Source organism: Chiloscyllium punctatum, chromosome 49, assembly GCF_047496795.1.
Source record: "Chiloscyllium punctatum isolate Juve2018m chromosome 49, sChiPun1.3, whole genome shotgun sequence".
NCBI classification, from domain to species: domain Eukaryota; kingdom Metazoa; phylum Chordata; class Chondrichthyes; order Orectolobiformes; family Hemiscylliidae; genus Chiloscyllium; species Chiloscyllium punctatum.
In genome coordinates this window covers 27,249,521-27,261,580 of record NC_092787.1, presented here as the reverse complement: position 1 = coordinate 27,261,580, position 12,060 = coordinate 27,249,521, and the positions used below count along the sequence as shown (strand labels likewise).

The following is a 12,060-nucleotide window of genomic DNA, read 5'->3' as shown; positions in this document are numbered from 1 at the left end:
ATCGTCCAGGATCTCTGGACACCCCTAAGCATTGACACACCTGCCAAAGTGTATGTGAATCATCAGCTGTGAGTCAATCACAACTGCCACTTTGGGCAAAGCAAGATCCCACTAACACCATTGACAGGACGTCTCCTTTATGGGGTGTGGGTCGAAGGATCAACATTGACCAGTATATCAGGGAGCACTCGCCTGCTCCTGAATGGTCAGCTCATGAGAATGACAAACCCAGGCTCAGAATAATGTTCTGCAGACAGTATCCCACTGTGTCCACTGAGGCTCCAACAGGATCAGTGCTGGGGCCCTTGCTGTTTGAGGTGAATATAAATTATTTTGACTTGAATAAGGTGAGGTGATCAGTAAGTTTGTGAACGGTAGGAAAATTGGGAAGGTGTTGAACGATGAGGAGGATAGCCTTAGATTAGAGGTGGATATAGACGGGCTGGTCAGATGAGCTGATCAGTGGCAATGGGATTCAATCTGGGTAAGTGTGAGGGTGATGCACTTGGGCAGGACCAACTAGGCAAGGGAATCCATGATCAACAGTAGGACTCCGGGAGGCACTGAGGATCAGAGGGAACTTGGAGCCCGTGTCCACCAGAATCGAGAATGTGGTGCTGGAAAAGCACAGCAGGTCAGGTAGCATCAGAGGAGCAGGAGATTCAATGTTTCGGGTATAAGCCCTTCATCATGTCCACCAGTCCCTTAAAATATCAGGACAGCGGGATAACGTGGTTAAGTCCATAAGACATAGGAATGGAAGTAAGGCCATTTGGCCCATCAAGTCCACTCCATCATTTAATCATGGCTGATGGGCATTTCAACTCCACTTATCCGCACTCTCCCCGTATCCCTTAATTCCTTGCGAGATTAAGAATTTATCAATCTCTGCCTTGAAGACATTTAACGTCCCAGCCTCCACTACGCTCCGTGGCAATAAATTCCACAGGCCCACCACTCGCTGGCTGAAGAAATGTCTCTTCATTTCTGTTCTAAATTGACCCCTCTAATTCTTAGACTGTGCCCACAGGTCCTAGTTTCCCCGCCTGACGGAAACAACTTCCCAGCATCCACCTTTTCTAAGCCATTCATTAACTTGTAAGTTTCTATTAGATCTCCCCTCAACCGTCTAAATCTAATGACTACAATCCCAGCATCCTCAGCCATTCATCGTATGTTAGGCCTACCATTCCAGGGATCATCCATGTGAATCTTCGCTGGACACACTCCAGTGCCAGTATGTCCTTCCTGAGGGGCGGGGCCCAAACTGGACACAGTATTCCAAATGGGGCCTAACTAGAGCCCTATAAAGTGTCAGTAGCACATCACTGCTTTTTACATTCCAACCCTCTTGAGATAAATGACAACATTACATTTGCTTTCTTAACCACGGACTCAACCGACAAGTCAACCTTTAGAGAATCCTGGGCTAGCACTCCCAGATCCCTTTGTACTTTGGCTTTATGAATTTTCTCACCGTTTGGAAAATAGTCCATGCCTGAATTCTTTTTTCCAAAGTGCAAGACCTTGCATTTGCTCACATTGAGTTTCATCAGCCATTTCCTGGACCACTCTCCTAAATTGTCTAAATCTTTCTGCAGCCTCCCCACCTCCTCTGTACTGTTCACCTAACTTCATATCATCGGCAGACTTCACCAGAATGCCCCTAGTCCCTTCATCCAGATCATTAATATATAAAGTGAACAGCTGCGACCCCAACACTGAACCCTGCGGGACACCACTTATCACCAGCTGCCATTCCGAAAAAGAACCTTTTATCCCAACTCTCTGCCTTCTGTCAGACCATCAATCCTCAATCCATGCCAGTAGCTCACCTCAAACACCAGGGGCCCTCACCTTACTCAGCAGCCTCCCATAAGGCACCTTATCAAAAGCCTTTTGGAAGCCTAGGTAGATAACATCCACTTGGTTTCCCTGGTCTAACCTACTTGTTAGCTCTTCAAAGAATTCTAACAGGTTTGTCAGGCACGACCTCCCCTTACTAAATCCATGCCGACTTGTTCTAATCTGACCCTGCACTTCCAACAATTTAGAAATCTCATCCTTAACGATGGATTCTAGAATTTTACCTACAACAGAGGTTAGGCTAATCAGCCTATAATTTTCCATCTTTTGTCTTGATCCTTTCTTGAACAAGTGGGTGACAACAGCGATTTTCCAATCATCTGGGACTTTCCCTGACTCGAGTGATTCTTGAAAGATTACAACCAACGTCTCTGCTATTTCCCTAGCCACCTCCCTCAGAACTCTAGGATGTAACCCATCCGGGCCAGGAGATTTATCAATTTTTAGAACTTTTAGCTTTTCTAGCAATTTCTCTTTTGTAAAGGCTACCATATTCAACTCTGCCCCTTGACCCTCCTTAATTGTTGGGATATTACTCATGTCTTCCACTGTAAAGACTGACACAAAGTATTTATTAAGTTCTCCAGCTATTTCCTTATCTCCCATCACTAGCCTTCCTGCATCAATTTGGAGCAGCCCAATGTCTACTTTTGCCTCTCGTTTGTTTCTTATGTATTGAAAGAAAATTTTACTATCATTTCTAATATTACTGGCTAGCCTACCTTCATATTTGATCCTCTCCTTCCTTATTTCTCTCTTTGTTATCCTCTGTTTGTTTTTGTAGCCTTCCCAATCTTCTGATTTCCCAGTGCTCTTGGCTACTTTATAGGCTCTCTCTTTTTCTATGATACATTTCCTGACTTCCTTTGATATCCATCCTTTCTTTGGGATGAACCTCTGTACTGTGTCCTCAATTACACCCAGAAACTCCTGCCATTGTTGCTCTACTGTCTTCCCCATGGGGGATGGGTTACGAAGACATATATTGGCCGAGGCATAGTGTTTCAGAGCAGGGAGGTGATGCTGGAATTATATAAAATGTTGACTAAGCCTCAGCGACAGTACTGTGTGCAATTCTGGAATCCACATTATGGGGGGATATGATACCACTGGAGAGGGTACAGAGGAGATTTATCAGGATGATGTCTGGACTGGAGAGTTTCAGTGATGAAGAGAGATTGGATAGACTGGGGTTGTTTTCCTTAAAGCAGAGGAGATTGAGGGGGGGGACATGGTTGAGGTGAATAACATTATAAGGAGCATAGACAGGAAGGAAGATTTCCCATTGATAGAGGGATCAGTGACCCCGGGCATAGACTGAAGGGAACGGGCAGAAGATTTAGAGGGGATGTGAGAAAAATCTTTTCACCCAGAGAGTGGTGGGATTCTGGAACTCACTGCCTGTGAGGGTGGGAGAAGGAGGAACCCTCATCACATTGAGGAAGGGTTTAGATATGCACCAGTGATGCCAAGGCATACAACACTCAGTGCTAGCAAATGGGATTAGAATAGTTATGTAGGTGTTATTGACCAGCACAGACTCAATGGAGGGCCTTTTTCCTGTAGTTTTCTAAGATTCTGTGACATGGGTTTGATTCGGGCAGTTGAAATTTAAGTATTTATTACTTAAATTACTGTTCAATTTGGAATTGAAAGCTGGTCTCAGTCATAGAAACCATGACAAAGATCATCAATGTAATGTTCTTCAGGGAAGGAAGCTGCCATCCTTACCTGGTCTGGCCACATGTGACTGCAGACCCACAGCGTGGTGGTTGACTCTTAACTGCCCTCTGGGCAATTAGGGATGGGCAATAATTGCTGACCTTTGCAGGAATGCCCAAATCTCATGAAGGGAAGAGGGCAGTAGGTAGTTTAACACAGACAGCAGCTCCAGTAGGACAGCACATCCTCAGTCACACACTCAGCTCCCTGAGGTGGGACATGGATTCATGGAATGAGGCTGTTACCCACAGAGACAACATTTCGCTAAATCAGGCTGAGACTGTGACGTGCACCTGTCAACAATGAGCTGGAACATTGTGGACCTTCTCCTGGAGTGACTTCAGCTGCTATTACCTTGTTACACTTGACGCAGTTGTAGGAGCTGGATGCTGAGCTGTAGTGGGTGCTGTAGTCGATCGGTTGGTCAATCTCCAAGGGTCCCGAAACACGGGCTCCGTACAAATCGGCTTTATCCATCAGGAGAGGGGAGGAGAAGCTGGAGGAGAGGTGGCACAGATCGTACACATTCTGGAATCGCTCCCAAGGGAAGCCAGGCGTGGAGACTGGGGACAGTATGCAATCTTCATCACTGGCTGAGCTTGGGGCGAGAGAGGCTGACTCTGCAACAGAAAGGAACTAGAGTCAATGTACACCTCAAACATACTGGCCCTCTGGCAACTCCAAGCCTGCCTCTCCCTGAGGGCACGCCCCCTTGGGATTTCACCTCCAAATGCCCCACTTCCAAACACCCATCTTCCCAACACAAACTCCTCCTAACATCAACTGGGGAGCCATTTAGATTCAATCAAACAATTCCTGATGCCATCTTCCAAGATGTCAGGAAGTACTTGCCGGCCAATGAGGTATTTTTAAAGTGCATTGACTGTTGTGATGCAGGAAACAGAGCAGCCAAGTTCCACACAGCAAGATCCCATAGGAACACGGTAATGATGGTCTGTTTATTTTCATGGTGGTAACCTCCCTGCTTGTCTTCACTATAGTGCCAGGGGAGCTCATACATCCCCTTGAAGGGCCCCTGGGGTCTCAGGTTAACCTGCCACATGAAAGGCCAACCCTTCCGTGCCTCAGCCCTGCACCAGGCTGTCAGCCTGGTCTGTGGTGTACTATTCCTGGAATGAGACTTGAACCCAGAACCTCGCGGCTCAGAGGCCAGGGTGCTACCAACGTGGACATGGCCCACTCAATGGAGCGAAGAAGCTGAAGGCACAGTCCAGTGAACAAACCAATCAGGAGTTGGTCGTTCGGGCCCTCTGAGCTGCTACACCTTTCAATAACGTCGCGACTAACCTGATTCCTTGAGTCCGGCCTACTCCCAACACCCTCCCCTCACCTCCTCCCTCTACCCCTCACTTCTCAAGAATCCCCCCCACCTCTGCCTTCAAAGACTGTGTTTTCACCACCTTTTCAAAGACTGATGACCCCTTTTGGGGAAAAACCTTCACATAATCACCATCGGAAACGGCTGACTCCTTAATTTTAGAAGAATTTCCCGTCCTAGCCTCTCGCACTGTCCACGTGCACCCTGTCACAATCCCTCGCGACCCGATCGAAACACACACACAATCAGGTGGTACAGTTTCTAAACTCCCGCAGGCCCAAGCTCAGCCTATCCTGCCTTGCGCAATTTTCATTTTTATAGCCACCTTCCAAGGTATCACCAGTTGGTGGAGTCAAGGATGCTCAAGGTTCAGTGGTTAGCACTACTGCCCCACAACGCCAGGGACCAAGGTTCAATTCCAGCCTCGGCAGGAGGGGGGGGGGGGGGGGGGGGGGGGGGGGGGGGTGGCGACTGTCTGTGTGGAGTTTAGATTAGAGTGGTGCTGGAAAAGCACAGCAGTTCAGGCAGCATCCGAGGAGGAGTAAAATTGACGTTTCGGGCAAAAGCCCTTCATCAGGAATACAGGCAGAGTGCCTGAAGGGTGGAGAGATAAATGAGAGGAGGGTGGGGGGTGGGGGGTGGAGTTTGCTTGTTCTCCCTGTGTCTGCGTGGGTTTTCTTTGAGTGCTGGAGACAGTAAGGACTGCAGATGCTGGAAGCCGGACACAATAGGTTTGGAGCTGGAAGGACACAGTGGGTCAGACAGCATCTGAGGAGCAGGAAAGTCAACATTTCAGCCCAAAACCCCTTCGAGAGAAATGTTGACCTTATTGCTCCTCGGATGCTGTCTGGCCCTCTGTGTTTTTCCAGCTTCACATCTATTGACTCCTCCAACAGTCTCCTCCCACAGTCCAAAGGTGTACAGGTTAGGGTGGGTAGGCCATGCTAAGTTGTCCCACAGTGTCCTGGGATGTGCAGGTTAGGGTGGATTGGGCATGGGAAATTGTCCCACAGTGTCCAGGGATGCGCAGGTTAGGGTGGATTGGCCACGGGAAATTGTCCCACAGTGTCCAGGGATGCGCAGGTTAGGGTGGATTGGCCATGCTAAATTGTCCCACACTGTTCTGGGAAGTGCAGGTCAAGGTGGATTGGCCATGCTAAATTGTCCCCCAGTGTCCTGGGATGTGCAGGTTAGGGTGGATTGGCCATGGGAAATTGTCCCACAGTGTCCAGGGATGTGCAGGTTAGGGTGGATTGGCCATGGGAAATTGTCCCACAGTGTCCAGGGATGTGCAGGTTAGGGTGGAATGGCCATGCTAAGTTGTCCCACAGTATCCAGGGATGTGCACTTTAGGGTGGATTGGGCATGGGAAATTGTCCCACAGTGTCCAGGGATGTGCACTTTAGGGTGGATTGGGCATGGGAAATTGTCCCACAGTGTCCAGGGATGTGCAGGTTAGGGTGGATTGGCCATGGGAAATTGTCCCACAGTGTCCAGGGATGTGCAGGTTAGGGTGGATTGGCCATGGGAAATTGTCCCACAGTGTCCAGGGATGCACAGGTTAGGGTGGATTGGCCATGCTAAGTTGTCCCACAGTGTTCTGGGAAGTGCAGGTCAGGGTGGATTGGCCATGCTAAGTTGTCCCACAGTGTCCTGGGATGTGCAGGTTAGGGTGGATTGGCCATGGGAAATTGTCCCACAGTGTCCAGGAATGTGCAGGTTAGGGTGGAATGACCATGCTAAATTGTCCCTCAGTGTCCTGGAATGTACAGGTTAGGGTGGATTGGCCATGGGAAATGTCGGGTTACAGGGAGAGAATGGTGGAGTGGGCCTGGGTGGGATGCTCTTTGGAGGGTCAGTGTGGGTACCTTGGGCAGAATGGCCTGTTTCCACGCCGCGGGGGCTCTATGATTCGAGGGACGAGAATTGAGTGAGTGCGGGGATTCCGATGGGCTCGAGGGGTTTGGAGAGATTGGGACGAATGAGGTTTTGGGGGGGGCGCGGTGAATTTGAAACGCACAGGAGAGAAAAGGAATTGGAGGGAAGGTGTTGATGAGGGAGTATGGGGAAGGAGGCATTTAGGACAGGTCACTGCTGGCTCTCTCCCAGCAAAGGAGCTTGGCTTGGGGTTCCAGCAATGTCACTGGGTGCCTGATGCAAGGGGCATTCACTGAACAGCTGTGAGAGCTGGAGTTTCGCCCAGTGCCACTCCAGGAGTGTCAGGCAGAGCAAGGGGTCGGGAGAGGTCAGAGAAATAAACTGCATCAGCTGGCTCCAAGTGAATGGAGGGAAAATGGTACATCGCAGAGCAAAGTCTGAGCAGCGCCATGGTGCTGGATACTGAAACGTTCAGAGTAAATCAATGCATCAAATAGCTCCTCTTATGGTCACCATACTGTCCACTGATCTGACGAGGAATCTCAGCCCCATTAGAGACACATTTCAAGGATGCACTGTTAATCCCATTAAAGCCAAATTCACTGACAAAATGCTGTTGTGGAAGTAATTATTTTTAACAACTCACAATCTGTACACCACCATAAACTTTATTTTGACTCAACTGTTCACTTCCTGTACAGAATCAACACACTAAACAAATACACACACAAAATGCCTTTCTCAATCAGCGGGAGCCGGAACTTCACTGGAAGTCCCACAGAATTACTGTTTGAAATGGACACTTCTTCATCTTATTGACCCCAGAGTACAACCCGACACCAGGTTTCAGCCTCTGCCCTCCCCTCTTCAGTACACTTGCCACATCTGGCTCAAGGTGGGGTGTCACATGAGCAATCACATGACCCTTTGTCACGGGGTCAGGCCTGATATGATCATGAGTTGGCCACACAGGGAGTGCTGCTCTGTCAGAGGAGACGCAAAAGAGCCTGCTCTCTCAGGAAAACGTTAAATATTCCACAGTCAGTCTTTGAAAGAACAGGAGGAGTGGCTGGGAGACGGGAGGGAGGGAGTCAGGATGTCCAGGCCATTACTGATCTGACAGGACTACTATCCGATCACATGATCATCATGGGTGCAGTTTTTCTTACATCATGCCAGGAGTTACACCTCAAAAATACTTTGTTGGCTTCAATTGCAATGACATTCTGAAGTAATGAAAGAAAACAGGAACAGGAGTAGGCCATTCATCCCCTCCAGCCTGTCCCAATATACAACGAGACCATGGCTGATCTGTGGCCTTTGGCCCATATCCCTTAATACCTGTGCTTAACAAAAAATTCTCTCTCTCAGATTTAAAATGGCCAACTAATCCAACATTTATTACCATTTGTGGAAGAGCATTCCAAACATCTCCCACCCTTTGTGTGTAGTTGTGCTTCCTAACATCTCTCCTGAACTGTCTGGCCCTAATTCTAGAATCTAGTTCTAGAATCCCCAGTGAAAATAGTTTATCTTTATCTACCCTGTTTTTTCCTGTTAATATCTTGGAGACTTTGATCAGATCACTCCCTAGCCTTCTAAATTCCAGAGAAAACGGGCCTAAATTGCATAATCTCTCTTCATAATGCAACCTCTGAAGCCCAGGTATCATTCCTGTAAACCTACATTACTCTCCCTCCAAGGCCAATAAATCCTTCTTGTGCTGTGGTGCCCTGATCTGCTGATAGTACTCCTAGGTCCAACCAGAGTAATACAAGCTCCATTTTCCCTACCATTGTGAGTTGAGTTGGAAATTGAGATCATGAAACTCATGCCTATAAGTTTTTAAAAAAATTATTCATCAATGCTACGTGGATATCACGAGTCATGCCAGCATCTATTGCCCATCCCTAAGTGCCAGAGGGCAGTGAAGAGTCCAGTCCATTGCCATACGTCTGGAGTCACACGTAGGTCAGACCAGGTAAGAATGGCAGATCCCTTCCCCAAGGAAAATCAGTGAGATTTTCCTTGTTGAATCCGCCTCATTCCTCAACACCCCTCAATTTTAAATGGCAGGATCTTCCTCTTCACAAATAGGAAACTGGGTCTTCTTACCTGAAGAGAAGGTGTGGGTGGTGTCCTTGGTCATGTGACATCGAGATGCCCTCTCATTGGCTGTGCTGTTCTCCCATGGAAGCTCCTCCCACCCAGGCTGGGTGTCATGACCTTTCACCCCAGCCTTGGGTTCTACACGGTGTCCCAGAGACCAAGAAGGTGAATCTGGGGGAATAGCAATGGGAAACCAGATGTGTTTCATTTAAACCTTGCAGAGATCCAGAAACAGGGTCTGTCATAATTTATATCAACCTTCTGCTTTAACTGCAAGAGGTCCTATCATCCCCCTGACCCTGCTCCCACCTCAGTCCAAAATTCCGATACTGCTTTTCATCATAGGTTTACAGTCAATCAAGTATTTTAACAACATGATTAATGTTGTGTTGTTTGTGGGAGAACCCAAAACTAGGGGCGTTTGAAGCAGATTCATTTGGAACTTCCAAAGAGAATTAGATAAATATATTTGAGAGGTGAAAATCCGGAGGACGATAATGAAGGAACAGAGGGATTGGACCAAACTGGATAGCTCTTTGAGGAGTAAACACAGGGATGAGGGCATGAGTGGCCTCCTTCTGTCCTCTATCGTTCCACAGTCTTAGAACAACACATAATGACAATGATTTGGAGTTCAACCTGGATAAATGCAAGGTTTGGAAGGTCGAATTTGAAAGCTGAGTAAAGGATTAAGGATAGGATTCTTGGCAGTGTGGAGGAACAGAGGGATCTTGGTGTGCAGGTACATAGTTCCCTTAAAATGGCCACCCAAGTGGACAGGGTTATTAAGAAAGCATGTGGTGTTTTGGCTTTCATTAACAGGGGGATCGAGTTTAAGAGTCGTGAGATCTTGTTGCAGCTCTATAAAACTTTGGTTAGACCGCACTTGGAATACTGTGTCCAGTTCTGGTCACCCTATTATAGGAAAGATGTGGATGCTTTGGAGAGGGTTCAGAGGAGGTTTACCAGGATGCTGCCTGGAATGGAGGACTTATCTTATGAAGAGAAGTTGACTGAACTCGGATTTTTTCATTGGAGAAGAGGAGGAGAGGGGACCTAATTGAGGTATACAAGATAATGAGAGGCATAGATAGAGTTGATAGCCAGAGACGATTTCCCAGGGCAGAAATGACTAACACGAGGGGTCATAGTTTTAAGCTGGTTGGAGGAAAGTATAGAGGGGAGGTCAGAGGCGGGTTCTTTACACAGAGTGTTGTGAGAGCATGGAATGTGTTGCCAGCAGCAGTTGTGGAAGCGAGGTCATTGGGGACATTTAAGAGACTGCTGGACATGCACATGGTCACAGAAATTTGAGGGTGCATACATGAGGATCAGTGGTCGGCACAACATTGTGGGCTGAAGGGCCTGTTCTGTGCTGTACTGTTCTATGTTCTATGTTCTATGCCGGTGTTGGACTGGGGTGTACAAAGTTAAAAATCACACATCACCAGGTTATAGTCCAAGAGGTTCAATTGGAAGCACTAGCTTTCGGAGCACTGTTGGGGACAACCACCTGATGAAGGAGTGGCGCTCTTAAAGCTAGTGCTTCCAATTAAATCTGTTGGACTCTAACCTGGTGTTGTGTGATTTTTAACATAACAGCAATTTATACAACAAACCATCCCACTACACAGGACCATTATAAAACAAAATGTTACACCTAGCCACTTAAGGAGATATTACATCAGAGACCAAAATCTCGATTTAGGGATTGTCTTCAAGGAGGCCAATGGGATAGAGACAGGGAGGCTTGAGGGAGGTAATCTCGGAGCTTTGGGCACAGGCATCAATAGGGATACAACAGGGAATTATCAAACAAACACCAAGACCGGTCTTTCCCAACAGCACTTTCCTACAGGGGCAGTGGGTTTTTGTTGAGGTCTGTCCTAAGCAGCTCCGTGATGCGAGATCCTGTGTTCTACAGTCGGTTCCCTGGGAAACACACTGAGACAAATCCCAACTGCACCTGGAGGACCATCAGCTCCTCGGTCTGCCCAAAACCTGTTGGTCTTCCAGTGTAGAGAGTTGACCTTGTCCCAGTGTTGCAGCCTGTCACATTCCAAGGCCCAGGACGACGTGCTGGAGGGACACAGTAAAGTTTGGGGCAGCTGCCGCCAAGGTGCAGTGGGGAAAGACCACTGTCTGGGGTCTTTCATTCCATAGTATATCGAGGAGCTGGGCAACTGTCGAACCCCTGACAAGGAATGTACACTGCACATATCGAGACAATTACAACGGTTTTGAGGACCCTCAAATAGGGACATGCTGTTTGGAGTCAATGTGGGAAAATGTAAAATTGTTCATTTTGGCAAGAAGAATTTTAAAAAAAGATGCATATCATCTAAATGGTGAGAATTTACAGAGTCCTGAGATGCAGAGGGATCTGAGTATCCTCATGTGTGAATCGCCGAAGATTAATATTCAGGTACAGCAGGTAATCAGGAAAGCTAGCAGAATATTATTCTTTATTCACTCAAGGAATGAGGCCAGCCCATCCCTAATTGCCCAGAGGGGAGTTAAGAGTCAACCACATTGTTGGAATCACATGTAGGCTAGACCAGGTAAGGATAGCAGATTTCCTTCCCTAAAGGGAGTTAGTGAATCAGGTGGGATTTTGCAACAATCAATTCATGACCATCACTAGATTCTTAATTCTGGATATTTACTGAATTCAAATTCCACCATCTGCCGTGGCGGGAATTTGAACATAGGTCCCCAGAATGTTACCTGGATCTCTGGATTAACAATTCAGCGATAATACCACTGGACCATCTCCTCCCTCTTGATCGGGAGAGCGATTCAATCAAAAAAGGAGAGAGGGCTTACGTTTCAGTTATACAGGGCATTGGTGAGATCACATCTGTGAAGAGTATTGGTCTTCTTATTTATGGACAGAGGTGAATGCATTGGGAAGCAGTTCAGAAGAGGTCTGTGAGACTGATATCTGCAATATTCTGGATTAGTGGTGCTAGAAGAGCACAGCAGTTCAGGCAGCATCCAAGGAGCAGCAAAATCGACGTTTCGGGCAAAAGCCCTTCATCAGGAATAAAGGCAGAGAGCCTGAAGCATGGACACCTTTAGCCCTGAACTGCTGCCTGAACTGCTGTGCTCTTCCAGCACCACTAATCCAGAATCTGGTTTCCAGC

At 47.5% G+C, this 12,060-nt stretch overlaps 1 protein-coding gene across 1 annotated transcript in view; it reads right to left on the bottom strand.

Moving 5' to 3' along the window:
• The window catches only part of gfi1b (growth factor independent 1B transcription repressor), a 37,445-nt gene that overhangs the window by 14,539 nt on the left and 10,846 nt on the right, over positions 1-12,060 (bottom strand). The window contains exons 3-4 of the mRNA XM_072565678.1: positions 8,921-9,085; positions 3,943-4,208 (exon numbers count right to left, since the gene is read on the bottom strand). Of these exons, the coding sequence (XP_072421779.1) occupies positions 3,943-4,208; positions 8,921-9,085 (431 nt within the window). The remainder of the gene's footprint in view (positions 1-3,942; positions 4,209-8,920; positions 9,086-12,060) is intronic.